The sequence below is a fragment of the Phyllopteryx taeniolatus genome, chromosome 5 (assembly GCF_024500385.1).
Source record: "Phyllopteryx taeniolatus isolate TA_2022b chromosome 5, UOR_Ptae_1.2, whole genome shotgun sequence".
Classification (NCBI taxonomy): domain Eukaryota; kingdom Metazoa; phylum Chordata; class Actinopteri; order Syngnathiformes; family Syngnathidae; genus Phyllopteryx; species Phyllopteryx taeniolatus.
Window position 1 is genome coordinate 13,299,340 of NC_084506.1, and position 23,647 is coordinate 13,322,986.

Here is a 23,647-nt window from a genome sequence, read left to right on the forward strand (position 1 = left end):
GAGCTTGGACTCCCTAACAAGTCATAGGTTAGTCGGGTAGGAACCCTTTTCAGTCTTTGAGGCCGTCGTGCCTCGTCTGAACTCTCTGTAACACTGTCTTGTCTCGCAGTCGTTACATCGAATGTCTGTGCGTCAGTGTCCCTTCCAGTATCAACAGTACTTTCAAAAGTCTCATCTTGCACTACGGATCCATCGTCATCTGTTGCCGCAGATGCCTCAACTGTAACCTCATCCATCTCTTGGTTAATTGGAGGGACAACTTGATCCAAATCCATGCTGACAGGTTCTGATTGAACAGTTTCCTGAGCTTCCGGTTGTCTTGACTCACATATGGAGTGATAATCATACCACACACCCATTTCATCCTCTTCTGAGTCAGATGCAGACTCAATCTTTTCAACATGATCAAGCGCTGGTACACCAGAAAGATTACAGTTTTCAGCCCTCTTTGCTTTAAGTCTTTTGCTGGCTCTCCTTTTGCGTTGAAGTGTATCTTCGTTCTTTTCCACATTCAATTTCACTTCCTGTCCAATGGGCAGAATGTGATTTCAGTGCAATACTTTGTTAGAGCCTTGTCCGTTCTCTGGCTTCAACTTGAACACAGGCAAACCAGGGAGTTGACTCTCCACAACGTATGGTGTAGCTTTCCAACGATCAGCTAGCTTGTGTTTTCCTTGCAGTCCAAGATTTCTGATTAACACCCTGTCACCAGAGACTAATGGATGATCGTAGCCTTGTTTGTTCCCTTCATTTTATTTTCTAGCCATGCTCTCGGCGAGCTGGTAGGCAGTCTGTAATTCTCGTTTCATGTTTTTGACGTATTTCAGATAGGACTTGGTGGATGCACCATCACTTGAGACTCCAAATGCCACATCTACTGGCAGTCTAGCTTCTCGACCGAACATGAGAAAATATGGCGAGTGGCCTGTTGACTCATTTAGTGTGCAGTTGTATGCATGCACCAGCTGACTGATGTATTTACTCCATTTACTTTTGTCCTGTGCATCAAGAGTACCGAGCATGTTGAGAAGAGTTCTATTGAAACGCTCAGGTTGCGGGTCACCCTGCGGGTGGTAGGGTGTGGTTCTAGACTTCTTTATACCAAGCGTACTCAACAGTTCATGAATGAGGCGGCTCTCGAAATCTCTGCTTTGATCCGAGTGTACTCGCTTCGGTAGACCATAGTGGACAAAATATTGTTCCCACAGGACCTTAGCAACTGTTGACGCCTTTTGATCCTTAGTCGCAAAAGCTTGAGCATAACGTGTGTAGTGATCTGTAACTACAACCACATTACAAATGTTTCTGGAGTCAGGCTTAATTGTAAAGAAATCCATACAGACAAGATCCATCGGTCCCTCACTGGTAAGATGTGACAACTCAGCAGCTCTCTTGGGCAGCGTTTTTCTCTGAATACACCTTGGACAATTTTTACAATACGTCTCAACCTGTGTTTTCATACGAGGCCAGTAAAATCTCTCTCGCACCAACCCATAGGTTTTGTCAAACCCAAGGTGACCTGACTGGTCATGCAAAGACTGAAGAACAGTTTCTCTGAACTTCTGTGGGAGTAAGAGTTGTTGTCGAACTGGTTTGTTGGGAGGCTTACTGATTCGGTACAGTACAGAGTCCTTGACCTTTAACTTTTCCCACTCTTTTAACAACAATGACACATCCGGATGTTTTCGTTTGTTAGCCCGGTCCGCAAAGTTCTGCACAACAGCACACCACACTTGTCCGATGCATGGGTCTTCCTGCTGAGAATGTGAGATGTCAGCTAAAGACATTTGGGGCAGTGGCTGAGTGCTTACAGATAACACACTACAATAAGCTCTGGGTACAGCATGCTTGGATGAGCCCAGGAGATCCACAGCTCTGCAACGGTGAGGATGAGGTGTTCTAATTGACGACATGTGACAGACAGCTTGGACGCTGGTAGGAGACATGGACACTTCCTCTTCACCAGACACATCGCTGTCAGCATGAGGACGCCGTGACAATGCATCTGCATCAATGTTTTGTTTTCCAGAGCGATATTTCAGGCTGAAATCATACATTGCTAGCTCCGCTAACCATCTATGTCCTGTTGCGTCCAACTTAGCAGTGGTTAAGACATATGTTAACGGGTTATTGTCTATGTGAACCTCAAACTTGACTCCGTAGAGATAATCATGCAGCTTGGTAGTGACAGCCCATTTTAAAGCCAGAAATTCAAGTTTATGCGTGGGATAATTTTTTTCTGACGGAGAGAGGCTCCTACTTACAAATGCAACCGGGCGCAAACCTTCTCCTTGGTCCTGATAGAGGACACCTCCTAAGCCTTCTCTACTTGCATCAACATGCAGAACATAAGCCAAATTTGGGTTTGCGATTACTAGGACAGGTGATTCTGTAAGACTGACCTTTAATTTCTCAAAAGCTTTCTCACAGTCTTCATTCCACCTTGCCCCAAACGGCTCTGAGGGGTGGTACCACTCTGTTTTTGAGTTCTCTTTCTCTTTGTTGTTCTTTTCCATTTTAGTCTTTCCTCCTGGCCTTCAAGTCACAATGCAGCCCTGCAGTAGCTGATTGAGAGGATGACAGACTCTGGAAAAATCTTTCACAAACCGTCGGTAGTATCCGCAAAACCCAAGAAAAGAACGGAGAGCAGTGATGTTCTCTGGGCGTGGCCACAACTTCACAGCTTCGATCTTTGAAGGATCAGTAGCAATGCCATTGCTAGAAACGACATGCCCAAGATAGGTTACAGACGGACAGCAGAACTGACATTTAGCCAAAGATAATTTAAGTCCCTCTTCCTTTAATCTGTCAAGCACTTTAAGAAGGCGCTGCTCATGTTCCTCCATTGTTCTCCTGAAAACAATGACATCATCAAGGTACACTAACACTTCCAGCAGATTCATATCACCAACCGTCCTTTCCATGATACGCTGAAAAGTGGCTGGTGCTCCGCAGATGCCTTGTGGCATTCCCTCAAATTGATAAAATCCTGCCGGACAGGTAAATGCCGTTTTTTCTTTGTCAGCATCACATAAAGGGATCTGATAGTAGCCACTTCAGAGATCAAGCACGCTGAACCATTTGCTACCACTCAGGCATGTCAGGGCATCCTCCACACGTGGGACTGTATACTGGTCAGGAATTGTTCTCCTATTTAATGTCCTGTAATCCACGCACATACGTATGGTCCCATTTTTCTTGCGGACCACAACGATAGGTGACGCATAGGGGCTTCTAGACTCTGAAATTATTCCAGCTTCTTTCAAATCATTTAAATGTTTTCTCACATCCTCCAAATCCTTTGGAGGTAAGCGTCTAGAGCGTTCTCTGAATGGTTTGTCCTCCGTCACTCGAATGCTGTGTTGTGTGCTCTTTGCACAACCAACGTCAAACTCACTACAGGAGAAAACCTCTTTCCTTTCCATCATTCTCTGACACAGCCTCTCCTTCCACTCAGGAGGCACAGGAGAATCTGCGAAGTTGAAAGACGAGGGGGATAGTTGAGATGTGGACGGCTTAGAGGACTTTTTTTCAGGGACTGCATTTATTACATCCACTCTGTGCAAATGAGCAATTTGCATACCACGTTTCAATGTCACAGAATGATTTGATACATTTCTCAAAGTTACTGTGATACGACGACAATGAACAGCGCTTGCTTTATCAACAACAGGCATCACTAACAGTTCTTCAGGGAAGTAACCCTCCTCTGGGCGTTCTACAAGAACAGCCTGACCAGAAAACCCCCCGCAAATTTTGGCACGCCAACCACTTTTGCAACGCCACCAGGAGACAGCACTAAGGGCTTCTCTCGAGTGAACCAGACTGTTCCTCTTTTTAGGTCAGCTGTGTCATCTGGGGTGCTCCGAAACTTCTCATAAGCCTCTCTTATTGCTGGGTGAACAGACATGTTATGTAAGAAATTATCTCCGAACTATGGAGGTGTTTGTGCCAACCACAATAGAAATCTCACCTTTCATGGCTGGGTCTGGACACACAAGCACAAGTGTTTCTATGGTCTTAGCTACACCCACTACATCTCCAGCAAACTCAAGTTTCAAACACATATAACCATCATATGGATATCGGTCTGCACTGAGGCCCCAAATCTCCAAGCACTCAATAGGGGTCAAGGGCAGGTGTTTCAGATACTTGTCATAAAAGGAGCGGTACAGCAGGGTAACTTGGGACCCACTATCAAGCAAAGCTTTGGCGTAGATGCCCTCAACTTGTACAGGAACAACAGAACTAGGTCCAATTAAACCCTCTGGCAAATCAGCCTTGCTTTCTTTTAGCGTATCACACTTTGTGGAACGTGTTCTCTCCAGAGCATCAGGCCGTTCCTTTACTGAGCTCCTGGGAAGTTTCCCATCAGCTGTTTTGCTTTCAGGAGACGCTTATTTACTTTTCGGAAATTCTCTGGGTTTTCACACTCCTGCTGAAAATGACCATCTTCACCACATTTGTTGCAAAAACATCTGCACCATATTGAAATCTGGGAGTTCTCTCTTTCCCACTTGCATATTTTACAGCAGCTTTTTGAGTGTGGTTCTGGATTGCATGCTGTGATGGACTTTCTGATGTGGCGACAGAGACAGATAGCAGACGTGCAATATCACTTTTAAGCCCCTGAATTTCCTTCTTCAGACTCTTTATGGCATGGTCGGTCTCCACTCCAACAGCTACTGATGGTGCAGACTCTGGTTGTTTTGACACCACAGACGCCGTAGCACAACCTGCACACTTAACCGCAGATGAAGAAACAACATTCTTCACTCTTTCTCTTTCAAGAACCATCCCCTCTTTGTCTCTTACATCACGAAGGAGCTCTGTGAAGCTTGGGGTGGGCTTTAGCTTGTAAGTCATCCTTATACGAAGTGCAGCAAGATCATGAGTGAGAGCACCTCTAGCAATTTGCTCGATGCGTGTCCTGTTCATGTCAGTGACGTAATACCCACCTTTCCGATGAACAGCGTGCAGCAGTTTGTCTAACCTGAGTAAGTATCCTGACAACTTCTCAGTTTCTTGCTGGAATGTGTTACGGAACTTTACCATGAGATCAGCTGCACTATCTGTGGTCCCAAAAGCTGTTTCTAGGGCCTTAAGATACTCATTGGCAGTGGCACTGGGGTTAGTGACTCTTAAACCCCGGACAATATCTGCTGCAGGCCCTTTGAGACTTTCAGCGATTCTCTGTTTCTTGACAACATCAGAACATTGCTACTCATCCAGCAGGTGGGTGGTCTGTTCCGCCCAAGATTCATACTCCTCTTCTCCAGGTAGTGTTGGCTTTATGCCCGAGAAGAAGCGAAGTTTACGATAGCCTTGTCCGTCCATAGGCGGTGCTTGACATTTTTCCACAAGCAAAGAGATGGCATTGACAAGCTCTGTGTTCAAGTCAGGAACCGCGGGTGGGGGAGGCGTGGTCTTAAGCAAACCTGTCACATCATCTAAAGTCTTTCCTTCACTGACTAAGAATGATACTAGCTTGGATTGGAAACCTCTTTTGTCACTAGTCACATGGAAAGTCTGAAAATCAGGGACACTTACTACCCACAAGTCTGACGGATCCCCAGCAACCAACTGTTCAGGTAAGTCAGTTTTAGTCATGTCATCTGTGGTCTCAACTAATAAAGACTGATTGTTGTTTGTGCGTGTTAGACACCGTCCTCTGATTCTAGTGCGACCAAAAATTTTAACTTCATCAAGTACCTTATAAATGTTCTCATCAGTAACATCAAGAGAAACCCCACTAAGCACAATAGAATTCTTAACATCAATACCGTGGTCGTCACACCATTTGATTATTTGTTCGGACTCCATGTTTTGTTTTGAGTTTTTCTTTTTTTTTTTTCCTCAAAACCAGTCACACAAAACACACTCAGTATTGTGATTACAGTACTATTACAACCCCGGTCAACATTGACCGAATTTCTTCTTTTTTTTTTTCCTCTTTGCTCACAAATACACTAGTGAACAATAACAATCCCGGACGAGCCCCCACATGTAGCCCTCAAAGGCAGTACTCACAAAACCGTTGAACCCTCAGTTCACTGGGGAAAAGAAACCCAAACCGATTGTCGTAGGAACGCGCCCTCAAAACGCTTCAGTAGGCACAGCGACTGGATCCCGTAGCGTTGAAGCGGCAGCCCGGTGGCCTTGAGCAGGCAGGACCCGTGGCTTTGAAAGAGTAAATCCGTTCGCGTTGAAAACAGTCAAAAATCCGTTCGCGTCGAAAAAACCAGGTCCAGACCCCCCAAAAAAACTCTCCTTTCCCCGCCGCATCTCCCGCTCTTCCTCCCCACGACCCACCTCCTTCCCCCAATCCCATTGGACGCACCACCCCTTCAATCAATCATTAAAACAAAAAAAAACCCTGAAATGTTCACAGACCCCTCGGAACGCAGGACACCCCAGTATCCATCCACACAAAGAACCAAACAAACTTTTAACTAGTTTTCACAACAGCAATTCAAACAAATACAGTTAAACACATTTTAGTCAGTACACTACATACTGTATTTGTATGGCTTGGGGAAATGTATTTTTAGCATGAGTGAAAGTTTATGTGTATTTTTATTGGGTAGTTGCTACATTCTGCAACTGCGATTCAAATTTTCAGTCATGGCAAAACCAGTGGCCAACTGATCGGCCACTCATGAAAACAGATGCCAGACTAAGAGAGACTAAAGGCATTTTCCTGGTATGTAGCCCACATAAATGGTTGTTGCCCCCTATAAGAACCCAACTGGTCCGCGTGTAACCTTCTCACCGATGCAGATCTGCTGGGCATCAAACGTCTTGCAGCTGTTGTTGGAGGGCCGAGGGAAGTCTGACGACAAGGGGCTGACCACACTGGATCCTGTCCCCCAAAGTGTGAGCGTGAACTGACTCAACACTCCTGAAAGTAGGAAGTAGATGGGGGGGGTTATTGATGAGAGAATTTTAAAATGTCTCAGAGAGGGAACAAGTAGTTGTGTGTTCAGAATAAGTAGTACGTACACGTAACTGCAATGGGAACATTCTGTTCAGTCAAGGAATGTTTAGTAAAAAGCAGTGTCTACCTTTTAATTCACATACTCAAACAGTCATACAGTAAATGTTTCTGATCACAGCTTCACATCTGTGTTGCATGGAGTCAACCAATTTCTGGCACCTGTTCCAGCCATGGACAATTGGACTACATTACATTACACAATTTCACCTCAAAAATAATTTTTTTGATTGATTGATTTGATGGGATGAAGGTCTAACCACTGCATAACGCTGACATCTTGCTGGTCTGGTGTGTCTGACGTGGCTGGGTTACTCGTGTCTTTTGGTGCGGCATTTGTCAGCATTGCCAGCTAATGTGGTCTCTGGCAAATCTTAAACTCAACAATGTGACTTCTTGCGAATAGCTCTGCTTCACAAGGGCGTCTTGAAAAAAAGCAGACAAACTGTGAAATGTTGTCCAATCTGGAACACCAATTCACAGGTGCCAGAAATAGATCAACTCCAAGCAACACAGATTGGGAAGCAGTTCTCAGAAACACAATTAAATATTAGTGAAGAAATTCACAGGAAAGCAAAGTCTTTTAGTTTCTATAGCAAAGGTTTGAGTTTTTGAAGAAATATGCAGACACTGCTATTCTTTTGACAATTTGATACATTTTCTTTCATGTCTTGACTTGGAATAGTGAACAGTGTTCCCAAGAGATTTGAGTGTGTGGAAATAAAAGCTATTAAAAGGTTATTGAGCTTTATGCACTAATTTTTCTATGCTATTATTCTGAACAAAACTATAGCTCTCTCAGCTGTTTCAGGCCATCATAAACATCACATTGCTGTCACGCCCAGCCGCTCTGAGTAAACTGCACCGAGGCTGTTAGGGCTATAGCAACAGTGCCAAATGGATGTGTGCAAATCAGTTCATTTAAAACGATTGACACAAATCAAGCATCATTTCACACGCTGTGGTGGAGTATTGCCAGTGTTCATAAGTTCTGTGTAAACAAACAATACAGCATGCTGATAGGCTCTTTATTTCAGTGACATTTTGGAAAAAAATACACTGTGAAATGTGTGATGAGGATATGGGGGAGGAAGTTAATATGTGATGTGAGTAAAGTGAGTACAGCACCGGAGGCTCAGATGCTCTGAATACGCCCACGCCATCTAATGAGATCTAATACAAAAGCTGTATCAAATGCCCAGTTTTGACTGACACTGTCAAAGAAGTACGTATTCATTGAGAAAAGATTCATGTTTAAACTTCACAATGCTGTACATCATAATGCGAGCTGTTTGCACCAATCATGCAGTAGAATAAAGTACCCAAAATAGACACCAATGAATGTAAAAAACAAACGAACAAACAAAACCTCCATCCATCCATCCATTTTCTGAGCCGCTTCTCCTCACTAGGGTCGCGGGCGTGCTGGAGCCTATCCCAGCTGTCATCGGGCAGGAGGCGGGGTACACCCTGAACTGGTTGCCAGCCAATCGCAGGGCACATAGGAACAAACAACCATTCGCACTCACAGTCATGCCTACGGGCAATTTAGAGTCTCCAATTCATGCATGTTTTTGGGATGTGGGAGGAAACCGGAGTACCCGGAGAAAACCCACGCAGGCACGGGGAGAACATGCAAACTACAAACAAAACCTGAATTTTAAAAAGATTCTTATACTGGATGAGCCCCTCCTTGAGCCGTCACTTTGTCGTGGTGGAGGGGTTTGTGTGTCCCAGTGATCCTAGGAGCTAAGTTGTCTGGGGCTTTATGCCCCTGGCAGAGTCGCCCACGACAATCAGGTCCTAGGTGAGGGACGAGACAAAGCATGGCTCAAAGACCCCGAATGATGACGACAAACAATGGACTTCGTTTTCCCTTGCCCGGACGCGGGTCACCGGGGCCCCCCACTGGAGCCAGGCCTGGTGACTGGGCCTGCACCCATGGGGCCCGGCCGGGCACAGCCCGAAAGGGTAACGTGGGTCCCCCTTCCCATGGACTCACCACCTGTGGGAGGGGCCATAGTGTGAGCTGGGCGGTGGCCGAAGGCGGGGACCTTGGCGATCCGATCCTCGGCTACAGAAGCTGGCTCTAGGGACGTGGAATGTCACCTCTCTGGCAGGGAAGGAGCCCGAGCTGGTGTGTGAGGTCGAGAAGTTCCGACGAGATATAGTTGGACTCGCCTCCACACACAGCTTGGGCTCTGGTACCAGTCCTCTCGAGAGGGGTTGGACTCTCTTCCACTCTGGAATTGCCCACGGTGAGAGGCGCCAAGCAGGTGTGGGTATACTTATTGCCCCCCGGCTTGGCGCCTGTACATTGAGGTTCACCCTGGTGGACGAGAGGGTAGCCTCCCTCCGCCTTCGGGGGGGACGGGTCCTGACTGTTGTTTGTGCCTATGCACCAAACAGCAGTTCAGAGTACCCACCCTTTTTGGAGTCCTTGGAGGGGGTGTGGAGAGCGCGCCCGCTGGGGACTCCATCGTCCTGCTGGGGGACTTCAATGCTCACGTGGGCAATGACAGTGAGACCTGGAAGGAACCCGAGCGGTGTTCTGTTATTGGACTTCTGTGCTCATCACGGATTGTCCATAACGAACACCATGTTCAAGCATAAGGGTGTCCACACGTGCACTTGGCACCAGGAAACCCTAGGTCGCAGTTCGATGATCGACTTTGTGGTCGTGTCATCGGACTTGCGTCCGCATGTATTGGACACTCGGGTGAAGAGAAGGGCGGAGCTTTCAACTGATCACCACCTGGTGGTGAGTTGACTCCGATGGTGGGGGAAGATGCCGGTCCGACGTGGCAGGCCCAAACGTATTGTGAGGGTCTGCTGGGAACGTCTGGCAGAATCCCCTGTCAGAAGGAGTTTCAACTCCCACCTCCGACAGAACTTTGCTGATATTCCGGGGGAGGCGGGGGACATCGAGTCCGAGTGGACCATGTTCCGCGCCTCCATTGCTGAGGCGGCCGACCGGAGCTGTGGCCGTAAGGTGGTCGGTGCTTGTCGTGGCGGCAATCCCCGAACCCGTTGGGGATTGCGGTCAAGCTGAAGAAGGAGTCATATCGGGCCTTTTTGCCTGTGGGACTCCTGAGGCAGCTGATGGGTACCGGCTGGCCAAGCGGGATGCAGCTCTGGTGGTCGCTGAAGCAAAAACTTGGGTATGGGAGGAGTTCGGTGAGGCCATGGAGAAAGACTGGTGGATGAGATTCGCCCGGAGTTCCTAAAGGCTCTGGATGTTGTGGGGCTGTCCTGGTTGACACGCCTCTGCAACATCACGTGGACATCGTGGAGAGTGCCTCTGGATTGGCAGACTGGGGTGGTGGTCCGGAGGGTGTGTTCCAACTACAGGGGGATCACACTCCTCAGCCTCCCTGGTAAGCACCTCTATTCAGAGGTGCTGGAGAGGAGGGTCCGTCGGGAAGTCGAATCTCAGATTCAGGAGGAGCAGTGTGGTTTTTGTCCTGGCCGTGGAACAGTGGACCAGCTCTACACCCTCGGCAGGGTCCTCGATGGTGCATGGGAGTTCGCCCAACCAGTCTACATGTGTTTTGTGGACTTGGAGAAGGCGTTCGACCGTGTCCCTCGGGGAGTCCTGTGAAGTATGGGGTACCGAACCCCCTGATACGGGCTGTTCGGTCCCTGTACGACCGGAGTCAGAGTTTGGTCCGTATATCCGGCAGTAAGTCGGACTCGTTCCCGGTGAGGGTTGGACTCCGCCAAGGCTGCCCTTTGTCACCGATTCTGTTCATAACTTTTATGGACAGAATTTTCTAGGCGCAGCCGAGGCGTAGAGGGGGTCCGGTTTGGTGGCCTCAGTATTGCATCTCTGTTTTTTGCAAATGATGTGGTTCTTTTGGTTTCATCAAGCCGTGACCTCCAACTCTCACTGGAGCAGTTCGCAGCCGAGTGTGAAGCGGCTGGGATTAGAATCAGCACCTCCAAATCTGAGGCCATGGTCCTCAGTCGGAAAAGGGTGGCATGCCTTCTCCAGAATGAGATCCTGCCCCAAGTGGAGGAGTTCAAGTAACTTGGGGTCTTGTTCACGAGTGAGGGAAGAATGGAACGGGAGATCGACAGGCGGATCGGTGCAGCGTCTGCAGTGATGCCGACTTTGTATCGGTCCGTTGTGGTAAAGAAGGAGCTAAGCCGAAAGGCGAAGCTCTCAATTTACCGGTCGATCTACATTCCTACCCTCACCTATGGTCATGAGCTGTGGGTCGTGACCGAAAGAACAAGATCCCGGATACGAGCGGCCGAAATGAGTTTCCTCCGCAGGGTGTCCGGGCTCTCCCTTAGAGATCGGGTGAGAAGCTCGGGATGCCCCCGGAAGAGCTGGATGAAGTGGCTGGGGAGAGGGAAGTCTGGGCGTCCCTGCTAAAGCTACTGCCCCTGCGACCCGGTAGAAAATGGATGGATGGATGGATGGATACTGGATGAGCATTTCTCCAACTGGTGCTGATAACATTTAAAAATTTGTCATTTCACAAATAAGTGGGGCAATCACACTAATCTCATCAGACAATTGTATTTCCAGTCCTAATTCCTTATTCCTTACTTTTGTACTTTTCTAGGATAGAAGGAGGTTGACAAGTTTGGGCAGCGTTGCATATAATAAGCCTCTTTCTGCCCTTCAACAGACAATATCCCAGCCGGGAAGATAACAACGTGTTGGCATCATAGAACACTGCTGTGGTTCTCATTGCCTCACACCAAAAGAAAGGTGCAATCTGTAGTTCTACCTATGAAAATGGGCGTTGGTGAGCTTGGAAATATGTGGCGCTGATGAGGGAGGAGACAATCACACACACACACCTACACAAAGACGCACACACACACGTGGTAAAACAAATGGAACTGACCATGGAAAAACAGAACAACAATGCTCAATGAGGTAGGAAAAAATATGATGCATTCCTTCCATCTTATGGGGCAGCAAGGGTCAATCAAGGAGATACTGTATGTTTCAGTCAATAAAGATTAAATACTCTAACCGAGAAAAAGAGGATGAGCCACAGCCGCCCTAGGTAGAGCGGGTCGTCCAGTGACCAAAGGGTCACTGGTTCGAATCCCGGCTCCAACTGTCTGCATGTCGAAGTGTCCTTGGGCAAGACACTGAACCCTAATTTGCACCCATTGGGCCTGGCAGCAGTCGCCCATTGGTGTATGAATGTGTGTGTGAATGGGTGAATGTGAGGCTTTGTAAAGCGCTTTGGGCACTGTGATAGTGTAGATAAATCACTATATAACTCCAGTCCATTTACCATTTTACCATTTACAGAAAGAGGCCGACGACTGTATACTTTATCTTTGTGCTTTACCTCTTGTTCTAGCCTCACGTGAACCTGGTTGTGTGTTGCTGAGACACTTTTACTATATCTGCTGACTTTGACGCTACAGAACGGTATTACAAACCCCAATTCCAATGAAGTTGGGACATTGTGTAAAACGTAAATAAAAACATTACAATGATTTGCAAAAGGCGGCACGGTGAGCGACTGGTTAGCACAGCTGCCTCACAGTTCTGAGGATCTGGGATCAAATCCGGCCTCGCCTGTGTGGAGTTTGCATGTTCTCCCCATGCCTGCGTGGGTTTCCTCCGGATACTCCGGTTTCCTCTCACATCCCCAATACATGCATGGTAGGTTACTTGAAAACTCTAAATTGCCCATAGGTGTGAATGTGAGTGTGAATGGTTGTTTGTTTATATGTGCCCTGCAATTGGCTGGCGACCAGTTCAGGGTGTACCCCGCCACTCATCCAGAGTCAGCTGGGATAGGCTGCATCATCACTTATTGAGTGTTGTTAAAAGGTGATATAACACAGTGTAAACATGCCCTGGCCAGAGCTACCAACCTATTGAAAATCACTTACAGAGGAATTTGTCAAAATTTGTCTCAATTTTGATATTATAATTTATAATTTTATATATATATGCAGTTGCAGCCTTAATCAAAGTATATAAGATTTCAACATGGCATCATCAAAAATATCAGTGACTATGGAATAATTTTCCAATTCTGTTTTCAATCTTTGGCTGGCAACCAGTTCAGGGTGTACCCCGCCTCCTGCCCGATGACAGCTGGGATAGGCTCCAGCACGCCCGCGACCCTAGTGAGGAGAAGCGGCTAAGAAAATGGATGGATGGATGTTTTCAATCTTGGTTTAAAAAAAGTCTATTAAATCAGATTAATCAGATCGCAAGTCATTTGAAACGTAATAAAATAGCATGCACCAAGCACCTTCTCTCTCTCTCTCTCTCTCTTATTCTAATATACTGTAGTGTTTATTTCATCAAATTGGCCAGCTCTCTCTCATACGCCAATATACTGTAGTGTTTATTTCATCGAATTGGCCAGACGCAGTGCTGTGCTGACCGGTAATGTCGGATACTGGAACCCAAAACAAAATCCGATAACGTTCATCAGTTTGAACAATAAATATCTTGTCTTTGCATGTCTTAGTGTATTCAATTGAAAATAGGTTAAAAAAAATTTGCAGATCATTGTATTCTGTTTTTATTTACATTTTATACAACTTCCTAACTTCATTTGATTTGGAGTTTGCAGTTTGATTGATGCTAGTTAGTTAGTAATCAGGATTATGCACAAAATTACTTCAATAAAACCTAGCAACAGCCCATTTAGTTTTGCTAAAAATCCATCCATCCATCCATTTTCTGAGCCGCTTCTCCTCACTAGGGTCGCGGGCGTGCTGGAGCCTATCCCAGCTGTCATCGGGCAGGAGGCGGGGTACACCCTGAACTGGTTGCCAGCCAATCACAGGGCACATAGAAACAAACAACCATTCGCACTCACAGTCATGCCTACGGGCAATTTAGAGTCTCCAATTCATGCATGTTTTTGGGATGTGGGAGGAAACCGGAGTACCCGGAGAAAACCCACGCAGGCACGGGGAGAACATGCAAACTCCACACAGGAGGGGCCGGGGATTGAACCCGGGTCCTCAGAACTGTGAGGCTGACGCTCTAACCAGTCGGCCACCGTGCCGCGCTAAAAATCCATATAATTGTATTTATTTCCCTTTTCGCCATTTGAGTCATGATAACAGCATTCACTCCAGCACCAAAATAAAACATCCCGTCATCTTCTATTATCCTCCATGTACCACATATTATTTATTTGTATTAATTAAGTTAGCCTTATTGTTCATTTTGACTTATTTCATGTTTTAATTACACGATTTAATGGCTGTTAGCGGGAGAGATATTTTTCTTTTTTTGAATTTGTCTGTGGGTTCACAATGAAGGCAGTTACAGAAAAATAAAATCAACACACAGTGTTACACAATATCTTTTTTCTCCACTTTTGTCAAGAGTTCAACCTCGCCGGAGATCAGTGTCCAGACACTTCCTGGAATGGTCGCCAGTCAATCACAGGGCATTGTGACAAAACAACAATTCACACTTAAACAAACTAATTATAATTAGCATGCATGTATTTGAAATGTGAGAGGATGCCAGAGTACTCGGAGAAAACCCAAGCAAGCACGAGAATAACATGCAAACTCCACACAGAAAGGTTAAATGACTGTGATGCAGACACTTTAACCGCACACACAACCGTGCTGCTGTTGTAATATACATCCATCCATTTTCTTTATGACTTATCCTCACTAGGGTCGCGGGCTGCCGGAGCCCATCCTAGCTATCTCCGGGCGGGAGGCGGGGTACACCCTGAACTGGTCGCCAGCCAATCACAGGGCACATAGAAACAAAGAACCAATCACACTCACATTCACACCTACGGGCAATTTATAGTCTTCAATCAACCTACCACGCATGTTTTTGGGATGTGGAAGCAAACCGGAGTGCCCGGAGAAAACCCACGCAGGCACGGGGAGAACATGCAAACTCCAAACAGGCGGGGCTGGGATTTGAACCCAGATCCTCTGAACTGTGAGGCAGCTGTGATAACCAGTCGACCACCGTGCCGCTGTTGTAATATGTTGCTTAAAAAAAAACTTCTTTTGGATGGTTTGATGTGATGCAAGTGACAAATAATGGAAGCCAATTAGGTTACCATAGTCACGGCTATTAGCTGCAACATTTTCTACTTCCAAAGTCCATTCGCCTTGAGGATCCTCATCCCATGAGTGGGTGGTCATGAAGGCCCAGTCATTGAATCCTTCGGTGGAAAAGTCATTTGGCCTGCAAGAATAGGGATAGTATTAATTTTCTCTGTCTCGGAATGAAAAACATGTTTTGCAGAGAAATATAGAAAGCAAGAGTATAGTACTAAATTGAAATCAAATTAATTATCTTTTACACATTAATTAACATTACGTCCTACGGCAATTTTTGAAAAATATTTCCAATATTTCACAGGTAAATTCTCACGGAACACCTCCACATATTTACCGTCAACTATATTTTTTTTCCCCGCTAATCATTGAGTTCAAGACATAACAAAAGGTGGTAACGGTAAAGTAACAGTGCAGCAAATTACTTTTGTTGAAAGTTGTTAGTATTCTCAGAACATTCTAAAAAATAGAATAAAATGTTGCAACCTAAAATTCAGGCTTTTTCCTAGTAATTACAATGTCACTTTTGGAAATCATAAAAAAATATTTTAAGATGCTTATAGGCACACAATATTTATTTTAAAGCAGCATTTAACAGCTGTGGAAAGGCACAAACGTAAACAAATATATGTATATTGAAAATGCTGATTTAAAATCATATCTAAATTACTATACTATGCTGTAAAAAATAAATGTTTTGTAATACCAGTCAGTAGAGAAAGTGAGTTTTTGCTAGATTATTTTATTACATTTTACCATCCAAAAAGACAACATATTCACTTCAACAGCTATTTTTTGTGAAATACCAGCAGTTCCAATTTTAAGCACTACAAAGCACTGCGCAAACATTTAAGCAGATGTCAAAACATGTTGATGCAATTAAACAAGCATGAATTTCTAGCACGTGTAGGGACCCTGCATCAGACATTCGAGGTCTGTTTCATTTCATGTGTGACATTCAGAGTGAAAAAAAAAGCTGTATTGACCAGTGTCCAGAGTGTTTCATTGTGTACCTGGGAAACAAGAGGGTAGAGCGTGTGCCCAGTGGACTGACGAGATGAATGGACAGTTTGCCTCTTTGGTTGTGAAGGAGAGTGAGACGAGCCTGAACGTGCTCCAGAGAGCTGATGTAGTCGGGCCGTCCCCAGCAGGCATCAACGTTCTTACTGAACACCAGCCTGCTCCCGATGTCTCTGCAGATTTGACAAGACAGCTTAATAGTGCGTGTCTACACAAATAAACCCCTGAGGAGCAATATGGTCACTGATGCTTTCACCACTCACCTTGGTTCTGTGAGCATGGTGTGAACACATTGGTGCTGCGGCCCCACTCTGGTCCAGTTTTGCGCTAAGGCCACCATTGCTCCAGCATCCAGGATACCATATCCGTATGAGTGACTCACTGTGTGAAGAAATCATTACATTACATTGACATTACTTATCCAGCACCTTTTCAAGGTCATTGATTAGGTGAGATTGTTGAGTATTGTGTGTGGAGGGTTGCTGAGCCCAAAAACAAGGTAGATAGTTGAGGGTATACACAAACCAAAAATGTGTATGCTTTAGTAACAATTCATTAATCCAGCCCCGGAGGCCAGGATTCAAACCCCCAACTTCAGAACTGTGAGGCAGGTGTGCTAAGCACTTGTACACTGTGCCGCAGGCTTTAGTGATAATACTGAAGCACAATAGACCTCTAAGATATGCATGAGCTATGAGCTCATAGAAAGATTGAAGTTCCCCCCACCCCCACCACCCGCCCCAGGTTCAAGTCTCCGAAATGACAGGCTAGGCTAGGATAGGATAGGCTCCAGCTCCTCTTCGACCCTGATAAGAATAAGTGGAATAGAAAAAAATTGAATGGATTTTTTCCCCTCGTTTTGCAGCAATAAGCCACTTTCACACTGACCGCCAAACATGTCTTTTCCCCAACTTTGGTCTATAATATCATCATGGCCATACCTTCAAAATCATGTTACTTATCAAGTCCTCACAGTCACAGAACAGTTATATGTTACGGTGTTTACTGTGCAACACCAAAAGGAGGCTCCTACACAAATTTAAGGACACACATTCAGGTGTTCCCTGAAGTTAGCACAACAATCACCACCTCAGCAAGTCATCACAACTCAGTCAGCACACATCAACAGCTAATATTAAACTAGCTACCAACATGTTTTTGGTAGCATAGAATAAAACTAAATGTGTGTGTGTGTGTATGTGTATGTGTGTGTGCTTTTAAAAGGAATTTAAGAAAGAAAAAATAGTAGATGAAGCTGCAAAGTATAACTTTTCTGTCAGTCACAAATATCTGTGTAGGCTATTTTCCTGTACAAAACGAAATTGTTCTGGTCTATTTAAATAATTTGATATTTGATTTAAAAAAAAAAAGCCAAATTTAATAGAACGACAACATCAACTATAAAACATTATTTCTTTAGTACATACTGTTAAGTTGTTAATAATAACACACTGCTGTCATTGCATTAGTGGAAGACATTGATATTACAGTTAGACTAGTAAGAAGTATGATGAGCCAAAGATTTAATTTATACCTTGGGCGGAGCAATCAATATATGAGTTTCTTGCAATCCGGTATATGCGCAATATACTTCCGCATTCAGCAAAACGGGTCTGAGGACTTCCTCCCGGTTAAGGTGGATGGTGAAGGGGATCGTGATTACGCAACCGTAGGGATTTTAAACATCTACAATGTCTTTTTTGAACAAAATATGTCATCACAAAGCCACAAAAGATTGCACCATTCGATGTTTAGCCTTTATTCGTGTTTACATATATCAGATTTATATCGATAAATGATATACTGTACATGTACAGTCCCGTGAAAAAGTATTGGGCCGCTTCTCGAATGCTTACATTTTTTGCATGGTTTCCTCACTTTAATGTTTAAGCTCTTCAAACAAATGTAAATATCAGACAAATATAACCCAAGTAAACTTAAAATGATGTTTTTAAATGGTAATTTAATTTATTAAAGAAAAAAAACCTATTCAAATTTACCTGGCTCTGTGTGAAAAAGTAATAGCTCCCTTAACCTAATAACTGGTTGGCCATCCTCAGCAGCAACAACTGAAATCAAGCGTTTTCTGTAACTGATAGTGAGTCTTTCAGATCTTTGTAGAGATATTTTGGGCCACTCTTCCTTGCAGAATTGTTTGAATTCAGCAGAAATTGAAGTTTTTTCAAACATGAATGGCCTTTTTAAGGTCATGCCACTGCATTTCAAGTCTGGACTTTGACTAGGCCACTCCAAAACCTTTATTTTTATTTTATTTTTATTTTTTAATAAGCTATTCATAAGTTGACTTGCTGGTGTGCTTTTTATCTTATCCTGCCGCAAAACCCAATTGTGCTTCAGCTTGAGGTCACAAACTGATGGCTGAACATTCTCCTTCAGGATTTTCTGAGAATTCATGGTTCCATCAATCACAGCAAGTTGTCCAGGTCCTGAAGGAGCTAAGCAGCCCAAGACCATCCCACTACCACCACCGTGTATGACTGTTGGTATGATGTTCTTTTTCTGAAATGCTGTGCGACATTTACACCAGATGTAATGAGACGCACACCTTACAAAAGGCTAAAATTTCGTCTCGTTAGTGCATATGATATTCTTCCAAAAGTGTTTGGAAGAATATTATTAGTGGCCGGCCTCCAAGGTAACCCTTGGAGGCCGGCCATTCCTGGGAAGGTTTGCCACTGTTGCATGTTTTCTCCATGTGAGGAAAATGGCTCTCCCTATGGTTCACTGGTATCCTATAGCTTTAGAAAAGGCTTTTGTAACCCTTTGCAGACTGACTGATGTCAGTTACTTTATTTCCTTTCTTTCTTTGGATCGTGTCATTTTGTTGCAGCTTTTTTAGATTTTTTTGTCGGACTTGATTTTGTTGGTACAGATTCTGTTTGTGATTTCTTGATTGAACAGGTCTGGAGGTAATCAGGCCTCGGTGTAATCAGTGAAAATTAACTTTGAATCATTTTCCCCCCCTTAATAAATGAAATCTCCAATTACGAACACCATTTTAAGTTCATTTGGGTCATATTCGTCTGATATTTACATTGGTGTGATCTTAAAACATTAAAGTGGCGAAACTATGCAAATGTATAAGAATTTGAGAAAGGGGCCAATATTTTTACACTGCACTGTATTTAACTTTTGTCCAAAGACACCACCTATAAAGAAAACAACTTTTCAACTTCAAACAATCATGTTATAAAACTGTAGTTATGCTCGGAAGTCAGCTATCCCGTTTTTCTGGGTTTGGTCACGTGATGCTCTGTGGATAGCGGAATAAGGTAACAAGCTTGTTAAGTACAGTAACCTTCTGTATTACTAGTATTCTGACAATACATATTTAGTTCAGCAACACTATGAGTTTGTTTTCTATGGAAATATGAGGGACACAGACAAACTGCAATAATCATTAATGGCTAATTTAAAAAATATATATATATACACGTTAACATTACAAACAGAACTCCTGCAACATACATGACCTATTATTATTATCTTACAACAGCGGTATTGTGAGATTATTTTGGTGGGTAGAAAAGCTATTCGCAAACCCATCTAAATCCACAGACTTGACTCTACAGATAAAACTCTTAGACTGCTCAGTCTGTCACCATCCATGAAAATGTATATCAATATACAGTAGATAAAAAAAGTCTCTTCACACCTCTGCCAGGTTTTTGTGATGTTAAAAATAATGTGAGCTCTAACCTATAAGGAAGTCTTTTCGAGAGGAAGAATAAAAATAAACAACTGCGCTAATGGAGTTATTTTTACCTCTTGAAAATATTTTGGTTTATTTTTTCAAATTGAGTTGTACAGGGCGGCACGGTGTTCGACTGGTTAGAGCGTCTGCCTCACAGTTCTGATGACCGGGGTTCAATCCCCGGCCCCGCCTGTGTGGAGTTTGCATGTTCTCCCCGTGCCTGCTTGGGTTTTCTCCGGGCACAGCGGTTTCCTCCCACATCCCAAAAACATGTGTGGTAGGTTAATTGACAACTCTAAATTGCCCGTAGGTGTGATTGTGAGTGCGAATGGTTGTTTGTTTATATGTGCCCTGCGATTGGCTGGCAACCAGTTCAGAGTGTACCCCGCCTCCTGCCCGATGATAGCTGGGATAGGTTCCAGCACGCCCGCAACCCTAGTGAGGAGAAGCGGCTCAGAAAATGGATGGCTGGATAGAGTTGTACAGGTTATAGGCCACATTAATGGTGGAAAAGTTTTGAAATGATTTATCTTGCTCTTCATTTTAAAATGACAACTGGCATTTGAACTACATTATATATATATATTTTTTTACAGATAGAGCACAATAATGACTACAATAAAAAAACAACAACAACTAGGCGAACAGGGGACTGTTGTATTACCATCTCTCTCTGTCACTCTTATGTACTTAAGCTGGATTCTTCTCGGTACCACTACTGAAAAAACAATGCTATAAAGTATACTGTATGCTATCATTTCTTTATATTCAGTTTCCCTGGAATCGTGGGCTAATACACACATTATACACAAAGCAATTCGACATGTAAGTTGTTGCTTCATGAAGTTCAGTCCATTTACTTGCGTTACTTCAGACGGATCAGCCACATCCAGTATGGCGGACACACTGACCAATCATGCATGTCCGACATTTCGATGACAGATGTAAAAACAGAGGCGGATACTTTTGATACTAAATGATGTCAACAGTGCTTAGAGTAAGCAGACAACTGCAGTCAGTACTACCTCTGCGTCCAACTCCATTGGTTTTCCAGTCTCCAGCGCTGAGATGTCTCAGTCGGGCCGTTCTCACCACCAGGTGCTGCATGTCCCTCCAGGTCAGATTCATACTGCAGAGATGGGAAAGAGACCAATTAATCTTTGTGCCACCCAACAGCAGAAGGAGTACCGGTAATTTAGTTCCCATCGTATATTATGAGCTGTCAGGGTTCGCTGATCTCAGACTACAGAGCAAAAGAAAAGTAAGAGGCAATGGGATGTAAAAAACGCTTAGAAGTCTGAATAGCCGTTATCTGAAATATGATTCAGCAATTACCAATGGAAAGGCAGGACATTTTTAGAATACAATAGCAAGGTAAAGACGAGGCCCTGAGGACAATGTCAACTAACCATGACAACTATCCTGTTTCATATTATGGTTTTAACGTTGGTGTAAAACACTAGCATCAAAGTTCTGTGAAGACAGTAAAACACATGATACAACACCAAGTAGTAATGTGTGTAGACCTCTTTAAAATGACTGTTGCTGGGGTGCGAGGTGGTCACAAAAGGTAGCCTTTAAAGAAGAGGAATGAAAAGTCCCAAAATGAAGGCCACACTTGTGGCTTACTTTAAAGCGAATACAGTAATTGTCAGAAATGCTCTAGACCTGGATTGTGGCACATCTCATGATTTTAATGGACAAAATTCCCCATCATATCAATGTCACATCAGCAAGCAGTGTAGGGGCGAATGATGAAGTAATGCAACTGAAGAACGCCAAAACACTTCCTCTTGAATGGATCCATCTGTCATGTAAGGCAAATTAATAGATGAGATGAGATATAGCGAGATAAAGTAGAGCACTGTCACAGATGACAGTCTGTAGTCCCTGCCAGGAGATCAGAGTTGGAAAAATATCTTCTAAAGCACTGACAAATACAAATTACAGGCATGCCCTTTGAACCCAGCTCCCACACAAATCTTTGATCGGTTATTACTCATGACAAGGAAAACATGCTCAATGTGATCTTTGATGAGACCTACACCTTAGGTCAGATATACTTTAACGTTTAAATGATTATTGGTATGCCATAAGAACACAAATGTATTTAAGTTTGAATAAGACCAGTGACTGAAAATATACAGATGATTTACCATCTCAGCCATGTCAAATGTTTTTTGTTATCAGGCATTTTCTTGCTAAAACCCTTACAATTAAAGAAAGATAAATTATTGAATCTGAAATTTGGCTGACAATTAAAATGTACAAATCTAACATCTATTGAACGAGCAGGGCTCTTCATTGGTAACTGGACAATAAGGAATGAAAGTTTCAATGTCTGTTTTGTATTTTGCCCTGGCAAGAAAGCTCAAAGTAGCATACAGTCAAAGTGGCATCATTCTATTCTCTCCATGCTGACATTGTTGCCTACATCTGCACTAAAACAGCCTCGTGAGATTATTCAGGGCTTCAGTTAATATCTTGTCAGCTAATTGCTACAATAGGAATTGCAAGCATTATGTAGATAAGAAAACTTAATATGCACATGATATGACAAAAGACAAGCCTATGATGGAACACATTAGAACCGTTAACAGTAATTTGGAATCCTGCATGAGAAATAACTAGAGGTAATCTGTAGATTAAGATGTCATTATCAGATGTAAAATATTCCGATGTATGTGTGGGATAAAGTCACTAATTTGTCTGGCTAATTAACTGATTATAAAAAGATCCGTTTGCTGGGATTTAGGCTGACTCAGTATGCATGTACTTATTCGCATTTACCTCTGAGCCTGCAGTGCTGCATACTAAATACGATTAAAAGACATTAGATTGTCCACCACGCTAGGTCCGTGGTTGGAGCAGAAGAAAAGTGATTCAACTCACTTGGCCTCCAGTGCCAGAGCAATGATCCCAGCAGCGAGTGGTGCTGAAGCAGATGTTCCTGTGTGTGAATCGGTGCACTTTTGCCTGAGGTCTGTTGTCACCTTAGAGACAGGAGTGGAAAGGGAGAAACATATTTAATTTTACACATTGAGTACTCCACTCAAGTATGATGGAAATTCACAGTGAAAGAGCGGTGTTAGACAGTCGACGACCAGAGAACCAGAGAAGATCCTTTTAAGAGCAACAAGTAACAGGAAAGAAAATGGAAGTGTCAGCTTGTATGTATGCTCAGTTTCATGTAATGGAGCCAAAGAAGTGAGAGACCAGGAATGCCATTTTTACATGAGAAGGATGTAGTAAAAAAGTTCTGCATAGTACATACAGATAACGTTATCAAACAATCCCCACTCACACAGCTACAAAAAAACGCCTGAAGACAATGTCATTTACATAACATGCCCGTGCGGCACACACAAACTGCTTGTTGTCCTGTTCTTGAGAATGCTACAGAGACAGCTGTGTATGTAGCTCCCCTATTCACGCTTTTTGTAATGCCGCCAAATACCCTGCTCCTTATACGGCGCCATGTTAGCGGAGGACCAGTTAGCGTTGGCCATCAGCTGACAGCCGGGCGTCTTGACAGCAAACGTGATGGAAGAATCCAGTAGAGATCCGACAGACGGGAAAAGCTCCTTGTAGGATTGACGGTGGAGAAATCCAGGTGGTAACCCTCTCAAGACAATGTAGAGAAAGGGCCAGATTGCTTTTGGCAGTGGTGGAAGTTAACAAGTGCAGAAAAATGCCAAACTAAAAATAGTCATCTGCTTGTTACTCAATAAAATTACTAAAAGTAGTAATATGTTTTCTTTTTTGTTTGTTTTGTGTGTGAGTGTTTTTGGATCATAGTTTGTGGTATACTGTATCTATGGTTTATTAATATATGCAATAATAATCATTTTTAGGGTGGGATGTCATTTACACGC

The 23,647-nt window shown here is 43.9% G+C and overlaps 1 protein-coding gene across 7 annotated transcripts in view; it reads right to left on the reverse strand.

The window, feature by feature from the left end:
* Nucleotides 1–23,647, reverse strand: part of furinb (furin (paired basic amino acid cleaving enzyme) b) — a 142,942-nt gene that overhangs the window by 9,578 nt on the left and 109,717 nt on the right. For all 7 annotated transcript variants that reach the window (XM_061772877.1, XM_061772874.1, XM_061772878.1 and 4 more), the window contains 6 exons: nt 22,665–22,765; nt 20,798–20,901; nt 16,321–16,438; nt 16,051–16,230; nt 15,037–15,164; nt 6,773–6,901 (listed from right to left, as the gene is read on the reverse strand). In XM_061772877.1, the coding sequence (XP_061628861.1) occupies nt 6,773–6,901; nt 15,037–15,164; nt 16,051–16,230; nt 16,321–16,438; nt 20,798–20,901; nt 22,665–22,765 (760 nt within the window). The remainder of the gene's footprint in view (nt 1–6,772; nt 6,902–15,036; nt 15,165–16,050; nt 16,231–16,320; nt 16,439–20,797; nt 20,902–22,664; nt 22,766–23,647) is intronic.